Source organism: Schistocerca piceifrons, chromosome 10, assembly GCF_021461385.2.
Source record: "Schistocerca piceifrons isolate TAMUIC-IGC-003096 chromosome 10, iqSchPice1.1, whole genome shotgun sequence".
Lineage (NCBI taxonomy): Eukaryota > Metazoa > Arthropoda > Insecta > Orthoptera > Acrididae > Schistocerca > Schistocerca piceifrons.
The window spans coordinates 101,691,658-101,706,474 of NC_060147.1; the positions used below are offsets into that span (position 1 = coordinate 101,691,658).

The 14,817-nt window shown below is 38.8% G+C and overlaps 1 protein-coding gene across 1 annotated transcript in view; it reads right to left on the reverse strand.

Annotated features, from left to right (window-relative positions):
• Positions 1–2,962: 2,962 nt before the first annotated feature.
• LOC124718722 (zinc finger A20 and AN1 domain-containing stress-associated protein 9-like) overlaps positions 2,963–14,817 on the reverse strand; it is a 144,741-nt gene continuing 132,886 nt past the window's right edge. Inside the window, exon 4 of the mRNA XM_047244340.1 lies at positions 2,963–3,111. Within this exon, the coding sequence (XP_047100296.1) occupies positions 2,963–3,111 (149 nt within the window). The remainder of the gene's footprint in view (positions 3,112–14,817) is intronic.

Genomic DNA, 14,817 nt, shown 5'->3' on the forward strand with positions numbered 1-14,817 from the left:
TAATTAACTATAAAATTTGAGTTTTTTCTAAACATGAAGTTTAAAATATAACAGCACATTCATTTTTTCATAAATTAAATAATTTCTGGAGTTTCATACACCTGTAAGTATGGTTTGTATGCTGTGGAAAATTCTTCAAAGAATCTCTCTTACTTACGAAGAAACGTGTACCTATAACAACAAACAGCCAATAGAAGTGAAAAAGTGACGAACTTTCACATGTAAAAAAAAAAAAAAAATTATTTTCTTATGTTTTTGAACTTCCACTGCTATGATTGTGAATCCTGAATCCTTCCTAGTCATGCTGACAAAGTTTTATCAATCTATTCGTAAAAGCATAGACAGTGGAAATTAAAATGTCCTGTGGTGTCTCTCCTGCTCCAAGACGGCCCGTTTGATGTCCTACCCCCCTTAAGTAACTACTCTTTCTCTGGTATAAGCAGATATTTCACACAAACAATGACACAAAGACACCCAACTGTGGTGGTGGCAGCAGTCACACTTCTTATTATACAGTCTGTTTGACTGTTACAGGTACAAACAAAATAGGTAAGCAGAGGAAAATGAAACAAGCAATCAGGTCCATCAGGTCTGCCTGATAAGACATATGCACAAGTGCGGCCATGCCAGTGTTACAACACTGTTAATGTCTAAGTCTCTGTTTGTATGATGATCTTTATGGTGAAATTATGTGTGCATGGCACATGGATGATGTTGCACTGTCACACTTTTGTGTAGCTGTTTGGAAATATATGCCAAAAATCTTCAACAAAAAGCCCATCGGTAGTGGCTCAAGTGGCTCTCCAATACTATGGTGTCCCACATTCCCTGACTTGAACCTGTAGGACTATTTACATTTCTTTTTCTTGGATGTTCAAAAGCTTTGGTATGTCTCAGCCTTGTTGATAGTGTCACCGAATTCCAGGAATGCGGTGTGGATGGTTGTCAGTGCGCTCAAACACACCTAGGATTTTAACAATCACTTTCTAAATGTAGTAGCAAAAACAAGATTAAATGGTTCATTTGAAGAAGCAAGAGAATATAATGTCATTTCACAAAAATTTAAACAACTAGAAGTGGTACAAACATCCTTCACTGAAATTTAAAAAATTCTAAATATCAAAGGTGGTGAGGTATTGAAGGAATTTCAAACAGAATTGTGAAACGTTGTTCCAACTTAATAAATAATGTCCTTAGTGATATATGAAGTGCATCACAGGCACAGGGGATTTTTCCAGACATGCCAAAATATATAACTGTTAAACCACTTCATAAGAGAGTTAGCAATACAGATTTAAACATCTTTTTCCAAAATATTTCAAAAAGTTGTGTACGCGAAAGTAGTTTCACACTTAAGTGGAAACAATTTATTTGGCCATCACAGTTTGAATTCCAGAAGAGGTGCTTGGCAGAATGCTAATTATACATTCATTCATCAAGTAGTACAAGCCTTAAATGATAAAATATTGCCAGTTGGTATTTTTTGTGATTTTTCCAAGGTATTTGTGTACATCATTTTATAGTATCTCTTAACACATCTCTCTTAAATGAACGGTACTATAGCGTGAATGAGTACTTACTGGCATAAAGAGAGAGAGAGAGAGAGAGAGAGAGAGAGAGAGAGAGAGAGAGAGAGAGAGAGAGAGTTGATTATTTATTGTTGTAACTGGGTATGTGTTACTGTTTAACCTTATCTACTTAATGTGTTGTAAAAATTATTTTATTACACCCCCATTATACCCACAATTTCATCTGGAACATATTCTCATTATGTTATGCTCGTGACAAATTGATTTAGTCCATTCTTATTGTACCTATCCGTGTACAAAAAATATGAAAAGGATCAATAAAACAAATAAAACCTAATGTATATTCATATAATAGAGGGAAACATTCCACGTGGGAAACATATATCTAAAAACAAGAGAGGGGGGAGGGTGGGGAGTCGTTCCAGTCCCGGGAGCAGGTGGACTTGCCTTGGGGGGGGGGGGGGGGGGACGGGTGTGCACTCGCACACATGTATGGACACAGGCAGACATAGGCAACTGGTTTCGGCACTGCATTGTGCCATCTTCGGGTCTGCATATATCGAGTAACCCCTCCGTTAGAAACCAGGCCTGAGGATGGTATGGTGCGGTGCTGAAACTGGTTGCCTAACAAATAAAACCAAAATAACATCTCTCGGTATTTTATTATCGGAAATCGACCAGCCAAAGCCCCGCACTCTGGACGTAGGAGGATGGAGCTACATTTACTGCTATTTTCATACTGTCTTAAGTGGGAGATCTCAAAGTGATTTGATTTTACAGCCAAATTGGTCATTTCTGAACATGTGTTCATTACCAAAACTTTATAAGTACCCTCTACAACTCATAGAAGTCTGTTATAGGAATTGTGAAACAATTTGCATAACCAAATGTCTGCTTGTGTCTGTATATGTGTGTGTGTGTGTGTGTGTGTGTGTGTGTGTGTGCGCGAGTGTATACCTGTCCCTTTTTCCCCCCAAGGTAAGTCTTTCTGCTCCCGGGATTGGAATGACTCCTTACCCTCTCCCTTAAAACCCACATCCTTTTGTCTTTCCCTCTCCTTCCCTCTTTCCTGATGAAGTGACCTTGGGTCGCGAAAGCTCGAATTTTGTGTGAATTTTTGTGTTTGTTTGTGTGACTATCAACATGCCAGCGCTTTCGTTTGGTAAGTCACATCATCTTTGTTTCTAATGTATATTAATATTCACAGTGATAATTAAACATAAGTAAATTATGGGTAGTCTTTCAAAAATTTATTTGAACTAAAATTTTAAGGATTTTGTGTAAAATGCCAGTTGCATGCTTATCAGAAAGTTAATGTGATATGCTTTTCTCAGTCAGTTTTTTCTTTGAAGCTGTTATGAGCTGCAATCTGCAGCAGTTGAAAGGAGTGACATAATTTCTCAACTAGCCAGGGTCCAAGACAGGGTGGCAGCTCAGATCTTCTTGACCTTCTCTCCAACGACGACGGGGTTGTTTCGGCGTATCTCTTCGGCGCCCATCTCGCGGTAGTCGAATGTGCACTGGTGCTTGTCGCTGTAGCGGTGGACGGCACAGAACAGGCCTCCGCACCGGCACAAGAAACCTGGGCAAAATATGCTTCAGTCTGGACAGAATACATGAATTCACAGAGCATTGCAGTTGAAAACTGAGTTGTAAGTGCTGTTTACGTTGTAGACTAAGTATAACTTTCACATAAACTGCCCAGCTGCACGACAGTAAAATTTTATGTCATGTCAGGAAACATTCAGTTGTTCATTCAGACACATTAGCTGACAAACCTGGTATTGCCCGGATATTCATTTTGCCAATTTTCTATCAGAAACAAAAACAAAAAATGAACTGTGTTTGTAGTATAATATAAAAAAAATTCCATTTAAATGTATTCAGAAAACATCTTTGAAATCATTCAGTAGACCTAGTGTGAGATGATCCTAAACAGTTTCTGTATACTGGGCATAACTGCTTTGTGTGTCTAAAATTTGATTTTGTAAATGTCTCTATAGCAACACCTTTTCATAAATCTATAATCACCCATCGTTTTCACCTACAATCATTTCTGCTATGCCGTTGACAGTCATCAAAAGTGGTACCAGGTGTAAGGGATTTCTGTAAGGTGACTCAACTGCAGGAGTGTCTTAGTAGTAAAGACTAAATCTATTAAAACTTCATGCATAATGCAGCATTTTTCACTCATCTCAGTGTTTATGACATATTTATTGAACTGTGTGTCATGCAATTATATATTTGTGCAGGTACATTCAGCAGCATATGTCAGCACTGCTTGTGAAATATGTTCCAAAAAGAGTTAGTAGCAAAGGTAATAAATGCAAATATCATGCATGATGCACCAATTTTTCATGCATCTCATTGTTTATGATGTCATATCTCCTGAACTGTGATAGGTAGGAGGTTCTTACCCCCATGGTGACTGTTGTCTTTTCATAATTTGTATGGATTTCTCCCTTACCTTGCATTTATCCTGTTGCATTGGGTCCTCTATTTTTAATGGTTTGACAATTTTTTTTCTTTTAATTTTGTGGACCAATACCAGTTGTCCTTTCTGTTGCCACAATCACCACCTGACCTAAGGGAGGGAAACTGTGGGCACTGCCTGTCTGCAAATCATGTGAACTTTGTTCTGTGTATGTATCCATTCAGTTTGTATATTGCATTTTATGAGGTCAAGAATGGGGGACCAGCCTGGCATTTGCCTAAACAAGTGTGGAAAATTACCTGAAAACCACAGTCAAGCTAGTTGGTGTACCCGACTGAGGGTCATTTACATGTTGTACATGTTTGATCTGATTGCGGCTTATCTTAGTGTGTCACAAGATAGAAATCAAAACAACAACAGGAATAACAATGATATGGAACAGACAGATTGCTACTCACCAAGCAGGAGAGGCACTGAGTTGTAGACAGGCACAATGAAAAAGACTGCTGAAATATGAAAGATTTTTGACAGACTCCTTCTTCTGTATTAGAAAACACACACATTCACACAAGCATGACTCTCACAGCCACAGCCACTGTTTCAGGATGCTAGAGCCTGACTGTCACTGCATCTGACAGAGCAGCAGTAAAAGGTGGGTGGTAGGAGTAAGGAGAGGGCACTAGGTGATGAGGTAAGGCTGTCAGGTGGAGTGTCGGGAAGCTGTGTTGGAGGAGGGGTGGGGAGGGGAGGAAGAGGAGAGAAGGAGAAAGGACTTGTCGGTGGGTTGGTGGGATATACACCAGTAGTACCGGTATGGGAATGTGGAAATAGACGGGTAGGTGGGAGAAGGTGGTTACGGGAATGAAGGATATGCTGCAGGGAGAGATCCCATCTCCACAATTCAGAGCAGCTGTGTTGATAGGAAGAATCCAGATGGCACTGACTGTGAAGCAGTGATTGAAGTGGAGCACATCACATTGGGTGGCACGTGTAGCAACTGAGAGAGCTAGCTGTCTCTCGGCCACCATTTGTTAGTGGCCATTATTGCACACAGACAGATGGTTGGTGTCTCACCCGTATAGAAAGCAGGACAGTAGTTGCAGCTTAGATGGTAGACCACATGGCTGCTTTCACAGGTGGCCTTTGATGGGGCAGGATACATCTATGGCAGGACTGGAGTGGCTGACAGCAGAAGGATGTTGAGACAAGTCTTGCATCTAGGTCTATTACAGGGATAAGAGCCATGAGGCAAGGGGCTAGGAGCAGGGGTAGAGTAAGGACGATGATTCAGATTGGATTTGGTAGGCAGTGGAAAACCATGGTGGGGTAGACTGGGAGAATAGTGGGAGAATATTCTCCATTTCAGAGCCCAATGACAGGTACTCAAAACTGTGGCAGAGAATTTTCTGATTGCTGCTGTTTCAGACGCAGTAATCCTTGGGATCTAGTGCCCTGTGACAGTGGCTATGTGTGTTGTCAGTTGCACTTGTGTGAATGTATGTGTGTCTTCTCTACCACAGATCGACTTTATCCAAAAGCTTTAATATTTTAGCAGTCTGTTTCATTGTGCCTGTCTATGACTCAGCAACTCTTCTGTGCAGTGAGTAGCAATCTGTCCTTTCCAAAGCACTGTGTGTTGATCTATGCAAGCAGTACTATTTATTAACACATTGTTTTCCATAAACCGCACCATAAAAAAGAGAGCTTTCAGTTATGTGGAATGTCAGACTATGTAGCAGGAAGTTAAAATAAAACAACCAAATCTTTGGTAAAACTAAATGGAAAGACCACTGTTGCTGATGGTGGTGATGTATATATCACAAGGTGTCACTGTTCTGATGTTAAAGTATTCAATAAGCTCTAATTGAGAAATTCTAAACAACTGTGAAACCATTTCAGTTGAAAAAAGCAAAAATATTTTTGTTGACTACTCCTCTTTTATGAATTATTATCCAATTAGTTAATCAAGGATTGTCAATTCTTGTAATTCTTGTTAACTGCATGGAAAATAACAATGCTCACTCCAAACAAATCTTTAGTGATATAATACATATATAACACAGAGAAACTAATAACTACTGTTCTATTACAGATAGCGCTATGGTCATTTAGATATCAAACTAGCAACCAGAGATAAAACTAGATATTTAATATACAGGTACATCCACTTTGATATACATTGCTGACATGGTGGGTGTTCAGTAACCGTGACTTGACCAGAGACTTCAGTTCATTCTTAGCGTACATGATGAACAGTCTTGTGACTTTTACCTGTGTATATATTCATCCAATAAAGTGTAAGTTTACTGTACTGTGTCATTCCTCATTAATATCATACCCACACTGTGCCTGACTTCCATGCTGGTGACCCCAAAAATTCATGATGACCACTCATGAGTTAATTTTGATGTCAAAACAGCTTCTACACTATGATAAATGTGATCTACGTGTAACTATTGTGTGCTGAAATTTGCATGCTATCGTGACATTTTTCATTCTGGACCGTGCAATGCTTCTTACCCATCTCTGTGACAGCCTACAGTGATTAATAGTGCAAGTGAATTGCTTCAGTGTCATGCTTTTACTTATGATGTTACTGCTGGACAATGAAAAGCAACAGATGATCTACTGTGGGACTTTATTGCTGTTCCAGCCCTGCAGAAATACTACAAAACCACTGAACTGCAATATTCTGATAGCTCAAATTCACATTTATTTGCCACAGTCAGTGTGTCTTTCATGTCACGGATCAATTCATCTGACCCACCTTTGTTGCCGCTAGCTGCTTGTATTTCAAACATTCATGCCACACCAGGGTCAGACATGGAATACACTCAGTTTCACCTGGGTCAACCTCAAGCCTGGTCCACAATTGTTGACAAGTCATTTGTAATGATTGGTATCACAAATGAACAATCACATTACATTTTGACCATATTCAATTGCACAATTTGCCTCCATCCATCAAGGACAACTCGGGCATCCCTTGCCGACCCGAGCTCACAACAACAATGCTGGACTCTAACGTAGCATCTCTGTCTACACTAGCTTCAGCCACGACCTGAAACAGGTCAGTATTCGGCATCCCTGCCTCTGCACAGCCTCCAGTCCACCTGAATGGCCACCTCAAAGGCTGCATCCAATGAACTTCTCACCAGCAAATAAATTAGCAGATCACATTAGTCACACCACCCTTTCAACATATTCCATCACTTTGATCACATCAAAGTCTCCACATGCCAACATCCTCACCACCAACACCTCAACCCCACTTTATCAGACATATCATTGGTGTCCTGTGAGGACACATTAGATGTTTACGACATCAGTTACAGTGATATCTCTGGTTAAACACCCATACAAAACCCACTGAAACTTCAATAAATGGTCCAGTCATATCTCACAAAAGTTCTAGCTACGTCAAGGCTGGTCACATGAATCTGTGCAGAATCAATTCAACAAACAACTGAGTTGTGCCTTGCGAAAGTTCCAGCCACTTTGATTTATGCAGAATCAATTTGACAAACAGCCCAGTCATATCTCATGAAAGTGCTGGTCACAGAACAATTGGTCACATGCATTTGTACCTACCATTTCCACAGTCACCAACTCCACTCCCATCTACTACTACTACTACTATCACTATCTAACACAGTAAAATTAACAGAAAAATCAGCGCGTTGAAAAAAGTTGTTTTGACAGTTATATTTGTGGAAGTCAGATACAATGCAGCTACCACACAAAGGAGGTATGACATGCTATGGAAAACTTACACTTTATTGGGCGAATATATACACAAGCAAAAGACACATGACTGTTCACCATAAACACTAAGAATGAACTGAAGTCTCTGGTCAAGCCACAGATAGTTTACTCAGTGATGTCAGTGATGTATATCATAGTGGTTGTCCCCACAGAACCCCCTGCAAGGGCAGGGGGTTGTGAGTACAGTATCTGTAGATCTGTAGTCTGACCCCTGTTTTGACCAGAACTGAGGTTGGAATCTTCCCACATGTCGGTCAGGGGGCCTGAAGATGCAGTAATAAACCACTGAGCCTGAAAGCCAAATAAAATAACAGTTTGGAAATTAGATGGCTGAAAGTTATTTGATTTTACATTCTCCATGAAGAGAAACTCTGGCTCAAGTATAAAAGAATAGTTGGAGGTGCACTGGATAGATATGTATCCAGTAGAGCTGTTCATAATGGGAGGGAACCTTCACGGTATACAGTCACTTTAATGAAACTTCTAAAGAAACAGAGATTACTGCATAATAAATGTAAAACAAAGCGTAGGGCTACAGAAAGAGAGATGCTGAATGAAACACATTTGGCTGTTAAGAGAGCAATGTGTGATGCCTTCAATGACTGCAATAGCAGAGTACTGTCAAGTGATATTTTGCAGAACCCAAAGAAATTCTGGTCATATGTAAAGACTGTTGGCAGCACCAAAGTTAGTGTTCGGTCCCTAGCGATTGAGACAGGATCTGAAATTGAGGGGAGCAAAGCAAAAGCTGAAATGTTTAACTCCATTTTCAAATGTTCCCTTACAAAGGAAAACCCAGGAGAGTTGCCCCAATTTAATCCTCGTACCACTGAAAACATGAATGAAATAAGTATTAATGTCAGTTGTGTTGAGAAACAGCTGAAGTTGAAAAACTGAACAAAGCTCCAGGGCCAGATGAAATCCCTATGAGATTCTATACTGAATTTGTGGCTGAGTTAGCATATGTCGCACCGGTGTACAAGAAGGGTAGTAGAAGTGATCCACAAAAGTACCGTCAAATATCCTTGACATCAATTTATTGTAGAATCTTAGAACGTATTCTGAGCTCAAATGCAAGGAGATATCTTGAACAGAATGACCTCCTCAATGCCAACAAGGATGTTTTTCGCAAACATCGACCATGTGAAACCCAATTTGCACCTTTCTCATATGTTGTACTGAAAGCTTTGGACAAAGCAGTCTGGTAGATGCTGTATTTCCTGATTTCTGAAAACCATTTGAATCAGTACCTCACCTAAACTTAATGTCAAAAGTATGATCATACGGAGTATGAAGTGAAATTTTGTGACTGGATTGAGGACTTTCTGGTAGAGAGGACATAGCATGTTATCCTGAATGTAGAGTCATCATCAGATGTAGAAGTAACTTCATATGTGTCCCAGGGAAGTGTGTTGGGGCCCTTGCTGTTCATGTTGTATATTAATGACCTTGTAGACAATATTAACAGTAAAATCAGACTTTTTGCAAATGAAGTACTATGTATAATGAAGTACTGTCTGAGAGAAGCTGCATAATAATCAGTCAGATCTTGATAAGATTTCAACATGATGCAGAGCTTGGCAGCTTACTCTAAATGTTCAGAAATGCAAAATTTTGCACTTCACAAAATGAAAAAATGTAGTATTCTATAATATCAATGACTCACTGCTGGAATTGGCCAACTCATACAAAACAAATATCTTTGGCTCTGAGCACTATGGGACTCAACTTCTGGGGTCATTAGTCCCCTAGAACTTAGAACTAGTTAAACCTATCTAACCTAAGGAAATCACTCACATCCGTGCCCGAGGCAGGATTCGAACCTGCAACCATAGCGGTCTCACGGTTCCAGACTGCAGCGCCTAGAACCGCACAGCCACTTCAGCCGGCAACAAATATCTTTGTGTAACACTTTGTAGGGATATGAAATGGAAAGATCACATATGTTCAGTCACTGGTAAAGCAGATGGCAGACTTTGGTTTATTGGTAGAGTACTGGGGAAGTGCAATCAGTCTGCAAAAGAGACTGCTTACAAATCACTCCTGAAACCAGTTATAGAATATTGCAGAAGTATGTGGGACTCACACCAGATAGGACTAACAGGGAATATTGAATGTATACAGAGAAGGACAGCACAAATGATCACAGGTTTGTTTAATCCATAGGAGAATCTCACCGAGATACTTAAGGAACTAACTAGCAGACTATTTTAAGACAGAAGTAAACTATCCCAAGAAAATCTACTAACAAAATTCAAGAACCGGCTTTAAATGGTTACTCTAGAGATATGCTATAGTTCCCTAGGTATCGCTCACATAGTGATTGTGAGGACAAGGTTCAAACAATTACTGCATGTACAGAAGCATTGAAACCATCATTCTTCCTGTGCTCCATATGTGGATGGAAGAGGAAGATAGTCTAATAACTGGTCCAATGGGATGTACCCCCTGCCATGCACCTCACAGTAGTTTGCAGGGTATAGATGTAGATGTAGAAAATTTCATGTGTTGTTTATGAAGATCAGTTGTAACATTGTATGTCGCATAAAACAAGAGCAGTAGGGGCAGCTGAATCACCCTATATAAGTAGTTGACAGCTTGTGGTCTGGTGATTAGTATGACTGCCTCCGGATCCTGGGCCCCACATTCGATTCCTGGATGGGTTGGAGATTTTCTCTGCTTGGGTACAGGGTGTCTGTGTTACCAAAGTGGCAACAAATAGAAATACTTGAACTAGGTGGCTGAACTAACCCAGACATTGTCTCCCAGCCAATAATGCCTCAAGATCATTTCATCTGTATCAATGATTTATGAGACCATCTGAGCAATCCTCTTTGATTTTTTTTACAGGATACTTACTGTTGCTTCCTATCTCGTAATGTCATCAGGAGATCAAAATGAACTGTAAAATGATTTGGACAAGATATCTATAACTGCATGGTGTGAAAAGTGGCAATTGATCCCAAATAATAAAATATTTGGTGCTCCACAGGAGTGCTAAAAAAGTGTCAAATTTCAATTACACAATAAATCACACAAATTTAAATGTTGTCAGTTCAATTAAATACCTAGGGATTACAATTATGAACAATTTTCATCGGAGCCACACAGGAAGTATTGTGAGGAAGGCATACTGAAGACTGCATTTTATTGGCAGAATACAGAGAAGGTGCACCAAATATTCTAAAGAAACTGCCGGCACTGAGCTTGTCCATCCTCTTCTGCAATATTACTGCCATGGTATGGGATGCTGACCAGAAATGATGAAGGACACCAAAAGAGTCCAAAGAAGAGCAGCTCATTTGGCATCATTGCAAAATAGGGTAGAGAGTCATGATACAATGAATTCAGGCTGTCAATCATGAAAACAAAGGCATTTTTCATTGTGACGATATCTTTTCATGAAATTGCAGTCATCAGCTTTCTGCTCTGAATGTGAAAGTATTTTGTTGTCTCCCACACACATAAGGAGAAATGACCACCATAAAAAGCAAGAGAAATCAGAGCTTTTATTGAAAGATTTAGGCATTCGTTTTTCTTATGTGCCATTTGTGAGTTGAACAGTCAAGAAATAGTCTGAAAGTGGTTCTACAAAACCCTGCCAAACACTTATTTGTGAACTGTGATCATGTGTATGTAGATGAGGTTATACAATAACAGAATTATACAATAACTTCTGCAAAGTATACTAGCAACAAAGCACAACTATTAGCTAAGCTATTCACTGTGACAGTCATGGCATCTACTTCTAGATGAATTTAAATGTGTATATTGAAAGAAAAAAAGCTAATTATTCCTACTTGTTTACAACTAATATTTCAAATAAAACTTCAGCTTAACTTTCACAGGCCACTATCGGCTGTGTGTAAGCTGGAAAACTGAAAATCTATTTAAAAGAAACATTTCAGTTAGCCAGAATTTACATCCTCAAGTCCAAAAATTTTGATAAATTGAAGGAGAGGTATTCTCATACTTTGTTTATATATAGTGGCCCAAAATAATGTATTCACTGCTTAATTGCCCATAACCTTCAAATTAGTTATTTGAGATGTCTCATTTTTTGTAGTTTAATGATTTATTGTCCTGGTAGTCACAATATAGTCATCATCATGTTTTGTTATGTGATACAGTTCTCCAAATTAACGTGATGACAGAAAGGCTGTTTTGAAGTGGTACATGAAGTCTGAAGACACTGATGAGGGTCAAGGCCAATGGCAAAGTGAGTTTCAGATAGAGCCTCCAACATATGGAACAATTGTATGCATTTGAGACAAGTGCTACACACAAAAATTGCTACATGTAATGAATGAGGATGATGCAGATTGTAGAATTGAGCACAGCAAGTGGTTTATGGCATGGTGTGCAACAATGAAATGTTTGCAGAGATGATTGTGTGGTCTGATGAGGTGGAATTTAAACTCAGTGATACAGTGAACCACCTAAATGCATTTTCAGTACTGCTGGAAATCTGCATGTCATTGTGGACAAAATTGTGATTTTATGAGGAGTGAATGTGAATTGTGGACAATCTTATTGGGGTTTGATTGGGCTGTTGTTGTTTGACGGCACAGTTACTGGTGACGTGTACCTAGAGAAGTTAGATACATCTATTTTACCTAACATTCATGAATTATATGGGAGTGACAGGTTTTACTTTCAACAAGATGGTGACTGTGTGGGTATGTGCATTTTCTTTTATTTTCTGAAGATAGCTTTTGCTGAAAGCTCTGTTTGCAACAGCATTTTCATTGTGCCTGTTAGCAACTCTCAACATGCCATCTGTATGGTGAGTAGCAATCTATTTCTGGTATTCCAAACCATACTTCCCATTATTTGAAATTAAATTATGTATTACAGTTAGATTGTAGAACACCAAAATACCCTAAAACTTTAGTACAGTATTATGTTTAACAAGTCTCCTGTATAATAAATCACCGAGTTAACTTTTATGATATGAGACAGTAAGCTTCTGATCCTGATTCATGTAAGTATAAGAGTCCCTAGGCCTCTCGATAGACTTCTGCAAGATGTTCAGTTACCAGCTTTATGCAGTATCCTTATTGCACACTTTTTTAGTTAACTTTTTGATATTTGTTACCTTGCCACAGAAGATTAAGCCACATGACACTGATGAGTGAAACTATGTTAGCATTCTAATCTGAAGATTGACATCGTGATGAAAATTTTATATGCAAAGAAGACAGAATTGATTATTTGGTTAATGTTTCGCCATGCCACCTCAGTTCATTGTCCATCCAGATGTCTAGAAACTTCACATATAATATTAAATAGTACAGCAGCTTAAACTGAACAATAGTAAATACTTTAATATTTGTCATTACTCATGCAAAAGGTGCCATACACATTTAATGACAAAGAAAACATATTTTTCTGCTCCACTTAAAATGCTGCTTGTGTTTAATTAAATATTTGTCTATAGAATAGCCTGTGGAAGTCATCCCCACACTATGTTAATTATTAATTAATTTTACTGTATCTCTGATTACCACTATTTTTTGAAATTTTACCTTCAACTAAGACATATGTTCATCAGGCAATAATCTGTCAAATACTCTAGTGATAAACAGCCAAAGTATTTGCTACAAAGTCACATAGTATAACATGCTCCTAAAAAGCAGTGGAGCTCGCATTATACTAGGCACCAAAAGCTGGCTAAAAACCACAATTGATGGCAATTACTGTTTTGTAGTGTATATCAAAAGAAGAAGCAAATGGGAAATGGGGGTGACATATCTGTCACAGTAGATCCAAAAGTCACATCCACCACAATAGAAACTGAAGCTTCATGCAAGATAGTTTGGCAAGAATTAGTATCAAAGTTGGGCATAAATTTATAATTGGATCATTCTATCGACCACCTGACTCCCCCAAATGTAACACTAAACTTGAAGGAAGTCTCAGTTTACATAAATTCTCCAGTCATATTGTATCATCAAAGGAGACTTTAATAGTCCAACAATCAACTGTGAAAGTAACAGACTTGTAAGTAGTGGATGTGACAAGACATGCTGCAAAACATTCCTAAATCTCTTCTCTGAGAACTATGCACAACAGAATGTTCAGAAGCCCACTCATGATGGAAATAAATTAGATATAATGGCAACAAATAGACTAGACATCTTTGAAGATGTCCACACTGAAACTGGTATCAGTGACCATGAACCATTTGTGGCAACAATAATTACCAATGTACAGAGGGCAACTAAAACAAGCAGAAAGTAAATTAAGTGGCAGTGTCATATCACAGTGAGGAACTTGAAATATTTAGCTTTGGAAAGAGGCACACACTGTGACTCAAGTTTAGTAGAATACAAGCACTGGATAGATATGAATCTAATGGAACATTTCATGATGGGAGGAACTCTCAATTGTATACAAGGAAACATCAACTACTGATGGAAGCTGTGTGAAACATGTTTGGTCTTTAGAAGGACTATGTGTGAAGCTTTCAATGACTGCCATAGGAGAATGTTATAAAAACACATTTCACAATAACAGTCTATGAAAAGGCTGTTAGTGGTACCAGGGCTGGTGCTTACAAATTCATGGATAAACAAGAACCAAAACCGAGAGCAGGAAAGCAAATTCAGAAGTGCACTTCACTGAAGCAGTTTAATTCTGACACCACAGTAAAGTTGAGTGATCTAGATATTAATGCCAATAATACTGAATAACAATTAATACTGGAAAATATGACCAAAGCTCTAGGGCCCAGTGGAAATCCTGTCATATTTTATACAATATTTGTGACAAAGTTAGCCCCTCTTTTAATCATAATACTCTGCAGATCACTCAAATCAATAACTGTGCTCTGAAGTTACAGAAAGTGATGATGATGATGATGTTAGTTTGTGGGGCACTCAACATCGTGGTCATCAACACCTGTACAAGTTCCCAGTTTCCAGTTCCAGTCTCACCACTTCCTGAATGGTGATGAGATGGTGAGGACAACACAAACACCCAGTAACCGGGTGGAGAAAATCCCCGACAAATGAAAAATTATGCACTTCACTAAAAGAACCATGATATCCTACGACTATAATATCAATGAGCACAGTTGGTAATATC